Source organism: Meleagris gallopavo, chromosome 14 (genome assembly GCF_905368555.1).
Source record: "Meleagris gallopavo chromosome 14, MGAL_WU_HG_1.1, whole genome shotgun sequence".
Lineage (NCBI taxonomy): Eukaryota > Metazoa > Chordata > Aves > Galliformes > Phasianidae > Meleagris > Meleagris gallopavo.
In genome coordinates this window covers 6,945,660-6,964,441 of record NC_139417.1, presented here as the reverse complement: position 1 = coordinate 6,964,441, position 18,782 = coordinate 6,945,660, and the positions used below count along the sequence as shown (strand labels likewise).

The 18,782-nt window shown below is 36.5% G+C and overlaps 1 protein-coding gene across 5 annotated transcripts in view; it reads right to left on the bottom strand.

The window, feature by feature from the left end:
• CACNA1D (calcium voltage-gated channel subunit alpha1 D) overlaps positions 1-18,782 on the bottom strand; it is a 168,517-nt gene that overhangs the window by 77,260 nt on the left and 72,475 nt on the right. For 3 of the 5 annotated variants that reach the window (XM_085236267.1, XM_085236269.1, XM_085236270.1), the window contains exons 8-9: positions 11,068-11,171; positions 19-188 (exon numbers count right to left, since the gene is read on the bottom strand). In XM_085236267.1, the coding sequence (XP_085092393.1) occupies positions 19-188; positions 11,068-11,171 (274 nt within the window). Of the gene's footprint in view, positions 1-18; positions 189-11,067; positions 11,172-11,651; positions 11,756-18,782 lie in introns of all 5 variants that reach the window. The other 2 variants (XM_085236271.1, XM_085236268.1) reach the window with 2 other exon arrangements.

Genomic DNA, 18,782 nt, shown 5'->3' with positions numbered 1-18,782 from the left:
TGAGTAAAGAACACATACTGTTCCGTTTGCCTTCTTCATCAGCCTCTTCATCATTCTCAGGATCAATGTCTTCTGCCTGTGTAATCCAGTCTAAATATCCCTTCAGATCTTCTTCAAGCTGCTGTTTTTCACGTAGCTTCTGAAAGTCCCCTCGGGCCTTGGCTTTTTCTCTTTCCTTGGAAAATTCCCTATCAAATTCAGATAAAGCAGAAAGAAATACTAATTGTCAGCTTGCCAGGCATTTTGATCTAGGTCTTGACATTGCAGAATTACATACTGACATAAATAATGAACTGCATCAACCACACAGAAGATTGGAAAGCTTTTTGAAAACAAGACAGTGGTGCAAAGAAGTCATGGCAAATCCCCATTGTACTACAACAGAACTTTCAGAGCTCTTACGATTTAATTGAAAATTAAACAAGATTCTTAATTCTTCCAAGACAGTTTATATGCTACCATTTGTTTATGTGCTCTTATAAATAGTTTTAAAGATCAACTGTATCTAATGGCTAAGAAGATAAACCGGATTGCATGAATAAAGTGATTTCAGAGAACTGAGTAACACTTTCAGCAAAAAGGAAATTCTGGCATTTAGTCTTAAAAAACTTCCTCTTCCAGCTATGGCTCACTGTCCACGTCCAAAGATACATACTCACTGCCAAGTCTTGTTCACAGAACATCACTAAAGTCCTCTCTCTATTACACCATGCAGAGACACCTGTGGCGTTTGAAATCTGCATGTTTTGCCCCATTACTCTCTGTAGTAGATCCTGGAGATTCTGTTTTTACAGATGAGAATTGCATCTCTTTTCGTGAGTTGAATCCTCCGCCTGGTTGCTCCCATCTCGAGAAATATACAGCATTTGACTTAGCCTAGATTAGCTTTGTGATTTGGTCCATTCCCTGACTAATTAAGTCACACTCTTTGAGAAGCCAAGTGCATAAAATGACCTTCTGAGCAGCCTTCCAACCTGAATCACCCCATGAATCTACAAGCCCCTTGGGTATGAATGTTTCAGGACAAATACCAAGTAAGCTCTTGCATCACACTTCATACACTGACACTTCAAATGCTCACTCTGACATGCTGATACACAATCTCCAAATGCATAACTCAGTTCGCTAGAAGGATCAAGCATTTTCTAACTTATCTATCAACCTGTTTGATGAGGGGTAGATAAGCATCTTTTGAACCATACTGTAACAAGGTACTAACTCAATATTAAAAATTAAGCTTTTTCCAATTAACTTATTTATCTTACACTAGGGCTAAATAAATTCAGAAAATGGCTATAACAATTTCTATTACTATGGATTTACAACTCCTTTATTTACTGTGATCTTTCACTTGAAAATATCCCCTAATTAGCTCATGTTCAAGGGGAAACTTTTTAAAGCACTGAAAATGTCTTCAAAGTTAAAAAATATATTGTGAAATTCCTGCATTCAAAAGTGCAAGGCTTGCAAAATATTTGAACACATTAAACACAATTATCAATATGCTAACAAAATGCAGAAAAATAATGAAAAGTTTTACATTTTTTGAAAATACTATTTCAGTTCCATGACATACATTCCTTATCTGGAATTGTTGGTGTATAATCTTTGCTTTTCCTATTTTTTCTTATTTTATTTTTAGTCTCTAAACATCATCTAAACACTAAATTCCTGCTTTGACATCAGTAGAAGAGTTAAGAGTTAAGGTCTTTCTATACAATTGTTCAGAATGTTATATTTTTGTTATGCTGAAGAAGTGAAATACAGCTGCAAAATCTGGGAGACAGGCACTACAAATACAGCTAAGAACTTCAACAAAAATTACTTTTGGCACACGGAGATCATTCTGTTCTATCTGATAGCGCCTTAATGTAGCTGAAGAATGCCAGAGCTTGCTTTGCATTTGCTACCATTTGCCAAGCATCCAAGGGTGAGGTGAAGGCCATCTCTTCACAAAAACACTTGTGAGAGACAGCAATCAGCAGATCTCTACGAGGGATAACTGCTTTAATTAAAATTAAAATAATAATTATTATTATTTTTTAAGGATTTCATAGTTTTGACAGCAGAAGTCACATGCCTGTAAGAAATCACTGGTTTATGCAATCCTGGGTTTAGGCTCATCCTAGAGTATGAAAGATGATGCCCTTTACATCCGACTGGGGCAATGTACCCGTGACTGCACCAGCAGTACATCTGGAAAATAGAGCTATCATAGCATACTATGAAATCTGAAGCAATAATCTTTGCTAGCTTTTGCTCACCATTCTTGTTTTATCTTTTGGTATCTTTCATTAGAGTGAGGAATTTGTGATTTGTGTGGGTAAAGTAAAATGAAAGCTGCTGTTATTGTATGAGAGTCATTGTAAAATGAAACAGTTGGCAAGGCTGCTACTTTGAACAGCACTTCACCCATGACTGAGCCCCCCTTTAACCCTGTCTTTATATTAAAATAGCTGCATGCAGAGGATTAAGCACAGTTTTTATACACACAGCTATCTATGACCTTTCCCTTCAATACAGCACATGGTTAAATGCTGTGGCACTGTATCAGAAGAGAGAGATGTAGAGGTGCTTAATTTCCACAACGTTTAAAAATTTTACCTTAATTCTAAAAATCCAACTGTCTGCAGGCCCTTGCTCAGCAAGGACCTACTGATCAAACGGAGAAATAAGGCCATGTATGGCAGTGCAAGAAGGGACAAGTGGCCTGGGGAAAATGCAAGGATGGAACCAATCTTGGCGAGGGATGTGAAAAATAACGAGAAGGGACTCAACAGGTAGACTGGTACCCCGTGATAAATGACAAGGGAAAGCAGGTTACAACAGACATGGAAAAGGTTGAAGTACTGAATGGGATCTTTGCCTCAGCCTTCACAGGCTACCAGACTCACTGTGCCTTTCAGAACCCAGAACCTCTAGATGGGAGCTGGGGGAACAAAATCCCTCTCACTCTAAGAGAAGAGCAAGTCCAAAATCAACTCAAGAGACTGAATGAGTATAATTCTATGGGGACTGATGGCATGCATCTCAGGGTCCTGAAGGAACTGACTGATGCAGTTGCCAAGTCACTCTCAATCATATTAGAAAAGTCACAGCAGTCAGGCAAAATCCCCAGTGACTCCTCTTACACAAACACAATGTGTAAGAGTGGAATTAAATTGAACTGGAAATGAAATGATTATCCTGTTAACAGAAAAAATGTATTTTTTCCAAGAAAAAAACAAGTTAATTGAAAAAGTCTGTGGAGGTGAGGTGGAGGAGAAATGTTGGCTCTTTAACACTGCTGATAAAGACATTTAGACAACAAAATAGTTGGATATATAGAGAAATATGCAGATATTGGCTGTTTTCCTGGAAGTAGGAATAAGAGAGCTGCTTGTGCAGCATTTCAGGCTACAGAGAGTGTAGGGTAGTTCCAGGGCAGAAAGGAAAGGCTTCTGGTTATGTGGGCATCACTAATCCAAGCATCATTAGACCAATGGCCAGGACTGGCCTCTCTGACTATGATCAACCCAGTACTCAGCCCAGAAGCCTATGAAGATGACAGGCTTAGGAAGCTGTACATTAATTGTGTTAAGTGGACCTCCGCAATGTAAATATTTGTTTTCACAAATGGCTGTAGTGAGGGCTAATTTCAAAATAACTACTTCATTTTGTTTTGATAAAGATGACCTAGATCTGGTATGTGAAAGTGTAAATTTGGGTGTTGGTTCTTTTTTTTGCTTTGTTTCATTAATTAACTTGATAAAAATTGTATTCGAAGAGATATTGTGACTGTGGTAATGCTCATAAGGGTCTCCCCTCCCACACTAAAATGTGATTTTAATCAGTCTCCACCCAAGTTACGATAAATTGAAAAACACTGAGAGGCTACTCTGATCTGACACACCAGCAGATATGAGATGGAAACCTGGTAAGATGAGTGCTGCTCTATCTCATGTGCATCACTGAGGCAGTGATGATAGAAAACAAGAAGTTCCACTTCTAACTGTAAACCAGGATGACTCTTCTTGGCTGACTGTGTTACTGACCTTGCAAACCTATGCAGCCAGAATGAGAGAGACAACTCATCCACTGCAGTACGTAACTTAATGTGCACAGGGTCTGCTACACAGAAAGTGTTATGGGAAAGCTATATGCCAGTGTCACCCAGACATCCTAAAGCCTTGTTCATTCACAGAGTCACACAGTCACAGAAATGTACTCACAGAAGTACGGTGTTGGCCACCAGACTCAGAAGAGGTTTCACGCAGCAGTAACCATACCAACCAACAAATCAGCAGAATCAAATCAGAGAACTCAAACTGCACAGTGACAAACAACAGCTCCTGCTGGGCCTACTGTGTAACCCAGGTGTAAAGAGATATTTTAAAAGGTTAAGTAACATCACATCTTTAATTACTGGATCTTTGTACTTATTACCCCTTCTGTTGAAAATAACAAAAAATCATAGGCTGAATACCACAGAATTATTTCTGCAGAAATATGAGCATAGCAGAAATTTTCCCTGAGCAAAGATAATTGGATTCTTGACATCAAAATGCAAACTGTTACTATCTATCCATAGTTATTTCTATATAGTTAGTCAGAGTTGAGAAAATGTATACTGTATAGAATATTGTGCCAAAGAGGCAGGGGAATCATCTGCAGGAGCAGCAAGATGAGGAACAATTTAAAAGAAGTTGCAATGGAGAAACAAAACTGAGTTTTGACATTTCAGACTGCATTTACATTAGCACTTTACGATGTGCCCATTCTGTCCTGAGTAGAGACCTGCTTAGCTCACAACACTGGATTTCTTAGAGGAAAAATTGGCAGCACTGAGGGCAGCTTCTATTCCCCAAAGTATGTTCAACCTACTATCATGATGAGCACTGCCAACAAAGTTTTTAAAACTGATATATTTTAACTGCCAGAAGCCCACTTGACAGGACCCATACTAATAAGACAGTGTGATGTGTACTAATGGGACTTCTGTTCATGCTCTTTTATTAAAGAGTACTGAATCAGTCCTATAGGTCTCTGTTTAGACAAGTTGGTTAGTTACGACTGCATACATCTGAAAGAATTTGCCATCACCTATTGTCAGTATATTCAATTGATCTGTCAAAGATATTTCCTTTTTTTTTTTTTTTTTTTTTTTTTTTTTACATATTTGTGTATTTGAGTTTTATTTTTACCAGCCACAGAGCAACCAAAAACAACCTGCTTTTGCTCATAACCTGCTGATATCTGGAGTTGAGGTCCCTTTCCTCATTTCTAACATATATTGTGTGAGGGAGTTAAATTTTTATCCAGATGTCTTTTTTCTACTAAGCTTTCCCTCTGCTGTCAAAAGGAATACTGTCAAAACCAGTTCATATCCCTTTTGCTGAAAGACTATGGTTGACAGTTCTCTGCCATTTTCTATTTTGTACATCATTATTCAAATGTCTTTTTCTGTGATTTTTTCCTGTGTACACTGTAGACAATTCTTAGGTGTATCAGCTCCTCTGTACCAATATATTTTACATTACATTAATTGACAGATGTTGCTGGTGAGATTGACATGCATAAGTACGTACCCTTAGCTTTCAGAATCACTACATACATTACAAATAATACTGTGAGAAAGAAATTGAAAAAATTAACATTCTCTTAGAAACCTGGAAGACTTGCACGTAGGAAGATATATACAAGGACATGTCAAAGCTCATGCTTTTATGTCCTTTAGTAAAGCAATAAATTCAACGTACAGAGATTCATTAAATGTGTTTGAAAGGTCTTACTCGTTCCCATGGCTACCCCAAGACATACTAATGCTGCCAGCAAAGATGCTGCCAGCAGAAGCCATCCCCTAACGATAAGGACTATCTTGAGGAATAGATTATCATGCATCATTAAAAGCAATGCCTCTTAATAAATAAGCTATGAAGTTTTATCATTCATTATTTCTTCAGTTCATAGGAAAACAGAGTAATGCATGATGAATTACAGGCATCTTTATTTTAATTTTCAACACACTTTTAAAGGTACTTTCAGGGTTGATGTCTCTCTCTCAATTCCTGCCTCTTTTATGAGGCAACCCTTAACTTTGTAATTTCTAACTTAACTTCCTAGTCTCAGCTTTCTGTCTCTTGCTCTGGTGGTCACAATACACTCGGGTCTTTTATCCAGGAATATTCAGAGATCTGCCCTCAACTCTCAATTTCTGCCTGGTATTTAATGAGTTCAGAGAATACAGATCCCATTTATGCCTGATACAGACACAGTGAGTACAGGCTCCTGAAGAAGTCCATCACTCTTTCCCAAACTAGAATTGCTGAGGAGCTACTTAGTTGTAATTTGTACTACTCCATCAAGCATCAAGTTGCCCTAAAGCTGCACTGCCCAGTCCTCAGACCCTAACCAGAGGGATTTTTTTTTAAAGAAAAAGAAGTGTACTCTAGTGTATTGCTTACAGGCTGAACCCCCTGTCTGCTGTTAGCTCAAAAGATCTGGCAATCAAAATAGAGCACAATCATGTCATGACAACCTGTGATTTCCAGTAGCTAAAACAATCATTCAGAACCATACGCAGCTTTAAATCCATAATGTGAACTGGCAAAATGCAGGCCAGCCCAAGATAATGAAAATGCAAAGCAGTCTGAGGAATGTATTTGCAGCTTTTCAGTGCTACAAGTAAGCATTTTGATCCACGTTTCTAAATATTATATGAATCCAAAATTGCAGTCTTATTGTGAAAGATCAGGCAATAGTTCCAGGTGGCCAGGTACATTCCCAAAAAACTCACTCCAGGTACATTTCTGGAAGTGGATTTATGTCCAGTTTTCCCTAGTGTGCTTAGAGAGGAGTTGTTCATCAGGTCTGTTCTCGAGCTAGAGCTAGGCTTCTACAGAGCCCTCTGTTGAAGTGGAACCAAGAGTCATTGCTAGAATCTTTTCCTAGAACCGCATCTATAGGTGTTCAACTGCCATTTCTAAAGCACTCATCTGGAGGTGAAACTTGCCAACTATGAAGCCCTTTAGAACCCTTTCGTTGGACTAACGCCAGATCTTGAGGTCTTTTCCAGAGCTGGACTCAGCTTTGATGGTCCAGTCAATTTCTTGGAGCTCCAGCTACATAAGTACCATTTTCAATAGCCCATCCTGAAGCTGTTTTTATAAAGGTCTTTGTTAGAGGTCATTTAGAGGGTTTTACCTAAAAATTCCTTTAGAGAGGTGGATATCTAGAGCCTTTGCCTAGAGTGCATCACTAGAGCTAGAGCTAGTAGAATTTATACATGCAGTTGCTGGAACTGGAACCATTTCTGGTCTTTTCTAAAGCTTGCTCTGTAACCCATTTCTGTAACAGATCCAGAAACTGAGCTGGATGTGGTAAAATTTCTAAAGCCTGAACTGGAATCTTTATCCAGACTGCCTTTTTCTATATAGCGCTGCAAACCAACATAGCTTTTCAATTGAGAATTCACTTTGAGAATGATCAGACTAGTGACTAATACAGAGTATGAGAAAGGGAGAATTTTGAAAAAGACAAGCTAACAAAAAAGCAGTTGTACAACCTTCAGCCTATGAATTCTCTCCATTCTTGTTATTCAAGAGAGTAGTTAGAAGATTAAAAAAGACTGTATAGGCAGCTTCCTTCCAAAAATTAAAATATTTACACATAATATTTCTCTTAATTTGCATATCTACTATTAAAAATATGCACTGAGTTTTTATGAGTATGATCTTCAGTAGGTAAAAGTGACATGGATAACCAGAAAATACTCACCTTCAGAAAGGGCTATGTATAAAATAAAATATCTCCCAAACATTCTCATCCATTTGTACAGTATCTACATGAAACATGCGGTACACAAGAGGCAGTACAGAAATACAAAGGGGCAGATGGTCACAGAAGTAACACAGGAATGCAAAGAGAATTAATGAATGTTTCAAAACCGCAAACAGATCAGAACAGCAGATTTCAATGTATTCAGCACAACTGTATGTTACAGGAACTAACACTTCCATACAGAAAAATTGTCTTAGGCATTCAGATTCCACTTACAAAATCTGTATGCAAAGCCATGCTTTTCAAGTCAGTTGCCATAACTTCTTGCATTCTTTGATTGGTTAAGTACAATTTAACTTTGTAGTTTTATCATAGAAGAAGTTTCATGCTATGGTTTGAAGAACACAAAACATAAAAGCTAACTTAAATAACATAAAGAATGCAAGTGTTACACATTCAATGCCTAATTCAGAATTATATATATATATGTATATACAGCTTTCCACTAATTAATACAAATACATCCACAAAATGTTCAGCATACCCATAAAATTTAGACAAGTAGGTGTAAATACATAATATATGGAAAATAGTTATATGTTAAATATAAATGCATTCAGTGACCAAATCAAATCCGTGTAACTGTTCCACACTGGCCCTCATCAGAGTTTCAAATGTTCTCCGGGACATTTTCTTCTCTTTTGTACCAATTATTACTTTGCTGTAATAGGTGTCTTTTATATCTTTCAGGGATACTCGCTTCCCCCTTTCTCTTTCCCCACTCGATGTCAATTTTGGTGGTATTTATGAATCACAAATCTCAGGTCACTCGTACCATTTCCTTCAGCATGGAAATCACGAACAGCAGACAATCCATCAAACACTCTGAGTGCTCAACTGACACTGCAGTTAGTGACACCATGGCAGAAAACAAGTTCAGGAATGAAAGAAATTATAAATCTGAGTACACATGACACTTGCTACTTTCACTCAAGTAAAGGCAAGTAGGTAAGGGCTCTAAGAGCCCATTAAAACCTATGGGTCAAGAAACACCTAGAAACCAGGGGAAATTTATTTTCTGAAGAATGGAACCTTACTAAGGGACACCTTTTCCCCTATTTTACTATAACAGTGGCTCTAGAAAAACTTCATAATTCCAACAGACTTTCCTCACCAAAACCATCTCATTGCAAGAAGAAAAGAAAAGCTGCTGAAAGAGTACTGATAAATACTGATGCCTGAAAGTTTATGTTAAAGGTATCTGAGTCATTAAATCTAATGGAATTGTAGAGGGGTGCAATCAAAAATGCAGTAATTTATCTGACTTACTCAATTTTTAATAGCTTTGAAAAACTACCTTCTTAAAATACAGAAACCAGGCAGTGAAAAAAGTAGCTGGTGTATCAAAATGGTGCAAACCTTTTAAAATATTTTAAAGATATTAAATCAAATAAAGAGCTTAGCTGTATGGACCTCTCAATTTCCTGGCTCCAGTGGAAGAAGTGAACATGTGCATCAGCACATCACATCTGGCATTACTTTCTACACAACTTGCTTTTAAAAAATTAAAAAAATCTGAGACCAGTAGCAATTAATTTGAGTCATGCAAGGGAAAAGGAAAATACTAATTAACTGCTCTGACAACACACCTTTGCGTGACAGGAAGAAAACTAACTGCTCCTTATGACCTTCTTAAGGGCCAGTGAAAGGAAATGTGAAAACCTAATCCACTAATGGCTTTAGTGGGAAATCTAGTCACACAGCAATGTTAGGTAACACTACCAAAAGGAGAAATAAATCATACAGCAACTACCCTCATTTTTCGTCTTTTTCTTTCTTGCTTGTTTAGTGTGACTGTGATGCAAGAGCTAAACCATTCATTTTGCAACAGTTGACATGTTTTTCCCTGAATAAAACAAGCCTATATGGCTGCATAAATCGCCCTTTATAAATCAGGGTGGGCCATGGAAGGAAGAGATAAATTGTAAAAGAAAATAAACTGATGTGCTTTATGTCTACCCTTTTGCTCTTAAACTCCCACTTTATGAGTTGATTCTGAAAGTAAGGTAAAACCATACTTCCCTAGTTTTTTGTGTGCAAGTAGTCTATCACAGATAATCAATCCGATTTTAAAAACCACATTGTAGAAACACTAGCTAGATAAAAATGCTCTTGAAACAAAATCATCAGCAATTGGAAATGTTGTTTCTGATTGCCTGGCTTCCGGGAATATAATGTAGCATTATATAATTCCTTTCAAATCTGATGTACAACATGGCAAAGCAGAGAATACGGTCGTGCACGCAACCGGCAGTCTGATGACACCATCACTTCCAAGGCTGCATTCAATGCAAGACCAATTTTTCTATTGGCTAACAAAGCTGTCACAGCTGGCCAGAATGATACTGTTTGCTTGTAATTCATAGCTTATCCACACAATTATGATCAGGGTTGGTGGTTGGACTTGATCATCTTAGAGGTCTTTTTCAAACTTCATGATTTGAAGATTCTAATAATGCACAGAGTTTTCAAATGCTAGCAGGATTTTTTTAAAATACGTTTACCTAATTTGGAGTTTCCCAAGCTCAATTGTGTTGCAAGACAGGAAATGGCAGAAGAAGCAAAGATGTAACCTCAGAAAGGGGGCTTTGTTGGAAAGAAACCTTGCAAACTGTTGACATATAGTTTTAAAACCTATTATGCAGCTACAACAGATTCCACTTCAGCTCTTAGTCAGTCTGGAGTACACAGAACAATGAAGTGCTATAATAGTCTCTCACTGACAAACATAATAAATTGATATTTGATTACTGATAAATATATTAGCTCGCTAGTAGTACACAACAATACAATAAGCACTAAATATTTTGTGTAATCCAGTCATACTCTAAGACAAATCTTGAAGCACCCCATTAAAAAATTTTGCTGTATAACTAGTAAATGCAAAGAGAACTCCAATCAATTTACAGCATTTTTTTTTTTTTTTCTTAAAGCAACTTTCAGAAAGAAACACCAATATATCTGTAGGGGAAAATATTTTTACAAGCACTACCCGTACCTGTGCTGAAATATTACAGAATGTGGAGATCAACACCTCACTTAATGAGTATTTTTGGCAAGCATGGTGAACGTGATGTCAGACAGATACAAGCATTAGGATCACACAGTTCAGTCCAAAGAGCAAACACTGGTAGAATGACATAGAATCTAAAGTACATGCAAAAGAAGCTATTGCTGAGAAGCTTGAGTAAATGCAGAGGCCATCTTACAAGTAGCAGTAGCATACACAATGTTAACTCAACTGCTTACCCACTAAGTACACCAAGAACCAGGTTAAGTACGAAAAATGAGCCAAGGATGATAAGACTAACAAAATAGATCCATGGCCATTCACATCCTATTGCATCATTTACCTGTAAAATGTAAGGAAATAAGTTATGATTCAGTCATTCATTAAACAGCAGAGTCCTTTTTGCAGCTGCCAGATCACGTAGGTGTCAACACTGAAAGTTCTGTATTTATACAGTTCTTAAAACCAATTAATTTCTCTTTAATTTTATTACTCACCCAAATTATACCGCAGATGTGATGCCTTAGAACATGAATTAAAATATTTAATTAAGCACAGGAAAATTTTCAGTTCTTTTTATACTTTTGCCATAAATATGGACATGAAGATATATATACTAGTATGTCTAACTGATTTTAGTGTTTCTTATTTTTTATGAAGGCTACATAAAACTGTTTCTGTTCTAATTAGAAAAAAAAGAAATACTTATTATAAAAAAAAAAACCTCATGGCAACTCAAGTCTCACCTGCATGAAATAACCTGTGTGTTCATGGCAACTGAATTCAGGACTCTGCCTTCATGATGAAAAAGGTGTATGCTTACCCGCTCAATACACCAAGAACAAGATTTAGTACGAAAAATGACCCAAAGATGACGAGACTGACAAAATACACCCATGGCAATTCAAATCCCATAGCATCATTCATCTGCAAGAAATAAGATGATCTTATAGAGTAGATCTCTATAGTAATAGGAACTAAGAGTCAGAGAAACAGAATTTAATCATTCAGGTGAGATAGCATTCTCTTCATTCTTTCAGTACTTTGAGAAGGGGAATGATACAAGAAAGAAGGCACTGGCCACATTTAATTAGCATTCATAATACGTACTTGAAAAGAAAGTACTGAGAGAACCTAGCTTTCAGTCTAAAAATACTATCAAACACACAAATTGAGTATTGCAACAGTTCTATTCTCTAACATCAAGAAAAGTACCCCTTGGATTCCACTAAGTTAATTTATGCTTACTAGGACTGTTAGTTCATATATACCTTAGTAACATGAATGATCCTTTGAGAAAAGAAGTACTGAAATGTATTTCCACAGGACAAGTAATATAACTTTTTTCTGCAAAATGACATTTCAATTTTTTTTTTTTTCCTGAAAAGCTACATCTGGATACATTCAGATTTTTAAAAACATGAACAGAACTTTACACAAACAAAGAACTGAAATAAAAATTTATAAACATAACAAAAACAACGAAATATCCCAGAAACACTTCTGAACCAAAATTACACCAAGATCAATGTTAAATGAAGTTTAAAAAGTGTTGTGGTTGCTGGTTTTTTGTTTTGTTCTTTAAGTAAGGTTGAATTTCCTGAACTTCAGATGTACTACTTATCGATTACACAGGTTTTTCTATAAAGACCTTCTCCAGTGCCTAATTTTAGTGAGCTTACTGCATCTGTGAGGAAGACTCAAAGAACTTATCCATGGACATCTTAGAACACTTATTCCAAAAGAAAAAAAAAAATTGCATGTAAAACACAGGAAAATTGAATGTTTCCTGTAATTTTCAGATGCAAAAAGACATTTCAGTAAGTTACAAACATAAATTCTGATTTATAACTTCTTGGAAATACTTCTCACATCTTATTTTTGCATTAGATTCTTCTTTTTAGACATGAGATTCAGGAGACTATAAGGGCTCTGTGAATACTCAAGACCGGACCTGGTATTGTAGTACAATTAACAAGGAAACCCTTTTCCTTTCAGGTGAATGCTGTCCTAAGTCTGTTCATTGCATCTGAAATTTGTGATCAGGCTTTGAGCTCTATAAAAGCTCAGCTTTAAACCCTATCATTAGCATCCTTGCTGAAATCGACACAGTTCCATATTACACACAGGAACAAAACCTTTTCAAATGGTAATTCTAAATTCATTTTTTCTCTATCTTTTAAAAATCATAGTTTCAGTTTCTGCAAGGTGATGCAATGTTCAGCTAAATGTAAGCACACACATTAAGTCTTTGCAGATTAAGGTCCATAGGCACTTTTCTTCAATGGTGATCAGTCACAATGACACGTTACACTAACTAAATTGAGACTTCCAAAGTAACCAAAAGAAGATTCTTTTACTTAACTCCTTCATTTGTCCTCTAAAATAACCTCTGTGTACATCTGCAGCTAAATTGTTTTAGAAATCAAGCTGAAATCCTGAAAAGCAACCTAGAATTACTTACTTGATAGCAAAATACTACTACTAATAATAATTTAAAAATTGTGAAGTACATATTTGATTTGCATATTTTCCTTTTAATTTGAAGAAAACTAAGTTTTGGAGAAATTAAAATGGAGAAAGATTATAGCCAATCAGAAAGGCTGGAACCATTGAGTTCAATTTTAAAAGATCCCAGGTTTCCATGGTCCAATTCTGCAACATATTCACGTGGAAAACAAGGTCTTTCATAATGCTGCCGTTATACTGACCTACTTAAACTCAATCTCCTATGCAATACTTTTAGCAATACTTAATACATTAGGGGCTTATGCTGAGGAGACTAACACTTTCTTTTTATCTCCCATGACTGTTTTCCCAAAGCAAGTTTTCAGAACTCTTAACAACAAAGAGAACTCAGATTAATAAAATGACCTATTGCCAATACTGGATTTCTGCTTTGTTCCAGTGTGTGCTGCCCTTTGCACCTTCTTTCAGTTGTAGGCAACTGACATTTACTCAGAGATTTTTTTAAATGCATACCTTGTAGTTATTCTATTATTTCAGAACTGAGTTTACTTCATAGAAGTGATTCATAACACACAGATCAGACAAAGTGTTTTTCTAATAATAGCTCGTAAGAATCAACATTTTGATTAAATTTCACATGCATATGAATGCATTTTGCATCCAATTCAACAATACCATTAGCAAATAGCATTTTGCAAGTCCCAGAGCGGAGTAAGGGCAGAAATTCATCTGGTGTTGATGCCAACAATTTCCTTCTATAAATTGTTTTGAAAAACTTGAAAGATGAATATGTGCAATTTCAGTTTGAGAAAAACAAAAGATCCAGAGAGAACAAAAGAGCTCTGGGAATCACTGGAACCCAACCTGATACACTCTTCCTCCTCAGAAAGAGGACATATCCAAGAAGCAAGGCATTGTGCTAGTTTAGTAAGCCAGGAGCAAAGATGAATTCCCACGCTTTGTTATAAAGGTACACACAGCTGTGATTTGCTTTGCTTCTCCTTAAATCATTTTAATGTGTGTAATATATGAAAAAAAAAGTCCATCTCATTTATGCAGTTTCATGTATAAGCCCAATATTTTAGGCTAATCTGTCTAGGACTAATGCCCTGTGATGTGAAAGCTTGGAAACTGCAGCTAACCAGCATCAGATGAAATGTTTTGGTTTGGACAGATGATGAACTAATTTAAAGCATTCCTAACTCAAGAACCCTTAATCCACTAGAATTCCTGGCACTAACTCTTAAAATCAACTACCTGAAACTGCATCTATTCAATAATTTCACCACTTAATTCTAGAGACAAATAAAGTCTATTCAGATAACGCATCATAATTTCTAAACATGAACTAATATTTCTGATTGCATTAATACCAGAGATGAAAGCATGTAAATAAGTCCTGTCTATTTGGAAAACTTGCTCATTTCATGCATGTCTTGTGGCATTTTCCATAACTTCAATTTAAAGAAACATTAGAAGAGTCAGTTTGTCTTGACTAATGATGGAGACAGAGCTTGGTTAATACACACACACAAAAAGACGAGGTTTTTCCAATTGAAAGGATTAATACTAACTTCTCACTCAAAAACTAGAAATAGGGAGTTACAAAGACACAAATTCCAGACTACTGGAAGTTGCAACTAAGAAACATAAGCAGTAAAAGCACCTCAAATAATGGTAAAATGACATTAGGAAATCCAGAAGCTGTAAGGTCTCAACTCACCAGCAAAAATCTTGTGAGACACTCGCTCTCTGTGGCTTGAAGGCATGACACAGCAGAGAACGTGCCATATGTCATGGCTGCCAGTGGACTTGCCCCATCTCTTTTTGAATCCATTAAGATTTCAGCATCCATAACACCTATTGCAAAGTCATTTGCCAAGTGACACTCTTCTTGCCCTTCTTTCTGCCTTTTTCCAGCACTAAACTTAATGTTTTGATTTCAGTTCTAATTAGTTTGTCCATCATGTCACCCAGAGGACAGACAAGATAATGAATGTTAAGAAGGACAGAGTGTTTTTTCTTATCACTTAATTTGGTTTCACTGTAATGGTAAATGCACTATTATTTCATTAGGTAAGTCTTTAAAAATGCTCATTCTACAGAACGCCACTGTTGGTATTTTCATGCTTTCATACAGACACTAGAACTAAAATCTGAAGCTGTTCCAATCCTTTTCATAAGTGATACAGGACCAGCCTGAAGCCCCCATAATAGGATCCAGCTGTGGGCACTATCAGATCTGAGACAAATTACTCTGTGCAAGTCCAATTGGTAGAGATCAACATTTTCTTTGTATATTTGACTCTATATCAACATGCATATGCCTGAAAACTCTTTAAGAATTATCTTCAGCTGATGGGACAAAACTTGGTACAGTCTGAAACTGCCTCATCTGGCATTTGGGGTGAATAATTTTGTTAGCTGTGCTGTAATTGGAGTCAGCTATCATATCCTGCAGTGTAGCTGTTCAGGGAAATCTCTGAAGCGAAATAGAGAGAGCAAGCCAAGTTTATAGCACAGATATAACCATCAGTGTTACAAAGCGGTAGATAGCACATCCCAATCCAAAACATTAATTAGAAATCATTAAAATGTCTCACTTATCCTATCTGTGGTAACTTTAAAATCCCCATCTGCAGATGGGGATTTTAAAAGCCTTACTTTCCTGAAAAGCTGCCACTGGTTTATGTAAATTATTGCAAGTTCTTTGTATGTATTGATTAATCTAGCCCTAATTGGAGATAATGATAAAGCAGTGCAATAACACCTCTAATTCTGCATTTGTCCTATTAGATACATACTCCACTGATGCCTGAATCTATTTTGAATTATTTTTCACAATGTTTCTAAATCATTTGGTCTCTTCACTTCCTTAGTTTTCAATCTTACCTTTCTCCTTTCATAACATAGTGGAGATATAATCTGTGGGTTTACTTATAGCGACCTAGAGCCTATCTTAAAAATTTAGACTGACAAACTGAGACTCTTGAAGGGTGTAAAAATCTCTCAGGAATCAGTATTCTGTTAAATGGGACTAAACCTGCTCTCTTTGAAGCACATGCTGCAGGTTCACAGACCTCAGATCACAGACTATTTATTCTACTCACGTTAGAGTACAGTAGATAGCTTTTCAAAGCCTGCTCACTTCAAAGTTTGTGTTCTGAGATATTTCTGGCTGAAGTGGAGTTAACTTCAAGCTGACTTAAAGCAGGCTGTGCTTGAAGCATAGCAGCCTCCAGACTGGTTTGTGAAAGCATGCAATTTTATCTTCCATCTTCTTTGGGTTCTGTAGTTAAAGCACAGCTCTCCATGACATTCTCCTGGTTGGACAGACTCGCACACATGCTGAGAAGCTCCAGTGAATGTGAACTCAGAGTCGACTGCTCTGCCAAGCATCTCGGCTCAAAAACAACTGGAAAATCATAATTCTGTAGCTTGGGCATTAAGGGAGGCTAAAAAGAATTGTATCTTCTGGAGAGATGAGAAGTTGTTACAGTACCCGCAGAGCTTCATAATTACTTCATTGCCTCTAAATTTGGCCCCCAACCTCTGTATGTAAACCACAGTTATTGACAGTTTACACACAGGTAACCCTTCCAAATTAAACTTCAACTTGTAAGACACAGCTTCATTTGTATTAATTTGCTTCCATCTATCTGAATACAACTTTCTAATTTCTGTTACTTTTATCTTTTGTTAGCTAATAAATTTTATGTTAGGCAGTCACATCATCAAAAAAAAAAAAAGCATTTTTTTTCCAAGGGAAGCCTAGACGTCAAATTTGACAGTTTGCTAAGGAATTACTTCTTCTTCTTCAGGCAGCTATCTTATGTTGAATCACTCTGGCAGCAGCCTGCATTGATGGCAGAGCAGGTGCACATCACCATAACTAAGTGGTGAGCAGTGCCTCTCCCCATTCTAGTAAGCCAAAGGAGGTTTTCTACAGGATGGTTGGAAGCAAAACTCCACCAGGTTTAACAAAATTCATGTTCAAGGTGTAACAAATCAGAAGCGTTTGACTCCTTCATCAGTTTCAGCAGAGTAATCTAGGATTAATACAATTAATTAGAGCTTCTATGTATTGCCCAGAAAAACTCCACTCTGAAACTTATTTTATTAGTATTTATTACATTATTTTCTAAAACTTAAATTTATTGATTTGGTTTGTTTAATCTAAGGGCTCAAAAGACTTTTTCATTATTGAAATGAAAGAATCACTAAATGAAGACTCTACTTATTTTTCAGTGTTTAGCTACAATGTATTAAAAAGCACAGAATAACAACTCCAACTACTTTTGGAAGTAGTAGTTATTGTCGAATCTGCCATGACAGCTATGTATATTTCACACAACATGATACTGTAAATGCATGTATTGCTGACTTTGCAAAAATAATAGCATGAATCATTTGGATTGATGGTGTATAATTGTTATCATATATAGAGAGGATGTACAAATGAAAACTCAATACTCAAGGTACATTTGAATTTACCTACTCAGCTGTAATCCTGGGACAGTCTGGAAAGTAAAATGTGTTTTAAATGATCTTTTTCTTCTTGTGGTAAGTGTTACTGATGAACTGAAGCTTCAGCTAGAGGAGTCCTCAGCACTGGACGTACAGCCTACTTCTAAGCCAGTTTCCATCTATTTTATTTAAACTGTCTGGGGAGAAGTAATATGTTCTTTTGAGTATTTGCAATGTTGTGTGACAAGAAATTAGTTCCATGCTTTGACTGCAGTATAGGTCAGTAGTCAGCTAAGACTGAGATACTAGATATCTTGTCAAAGTAGATCAGGTTCAGTGCATGGAAACGATATTTCTCTGTGGGGTACTTTAAAATCATCCTCAGGTGGGCTATGATAATCTGCTCATTTAAAAATATATATGTGATCATCTCTTCCAATACGAATTCAAACTCGTTAATATGCATGTTCCCTGGCTTGGAAGCTCTGTTTGTAGATCTGAATTTGATCATTTCATTTTCTTTCTTTCTGAGGTTTCTAATTTATTGATAATTTAAATATCAACTCTTTGCAATCTAAAATTGGCTGATTCTGGGAAAAACAAGTAGTCCAAATCATTATCTAAGGGTGAGGGATGCGTTAAACTAGATTTTAGCTTGGAATTGAATTCAAACAATTAGCGCACATTTACTTTTTTTTTTAATACTGCCTGTTATCCCTGGTTCTTAAGTACAATTTATGCAGTGTATTAATACTGCTAACCAAAATTCTTACTATTCTTTCTCCAGCTGGACATCATGTGTTAAATTTCTGGCTATGTAGTCATCAAACGCCGGGAGCACTGTGCAGCCAGCACATCAGTGTCTTTGGGGATGTACTGCCTTGTTTCACTGAAGAGTCTCCCTTAGATGACCTGAGTGGTGTTGAACAGTGCTAAGCTATCCTTAGTACATAAAAGACAAATAAAAGGGAGCAATACAGATTTTGTAAGATTTGTCTTGCATATTGAATCACGATTT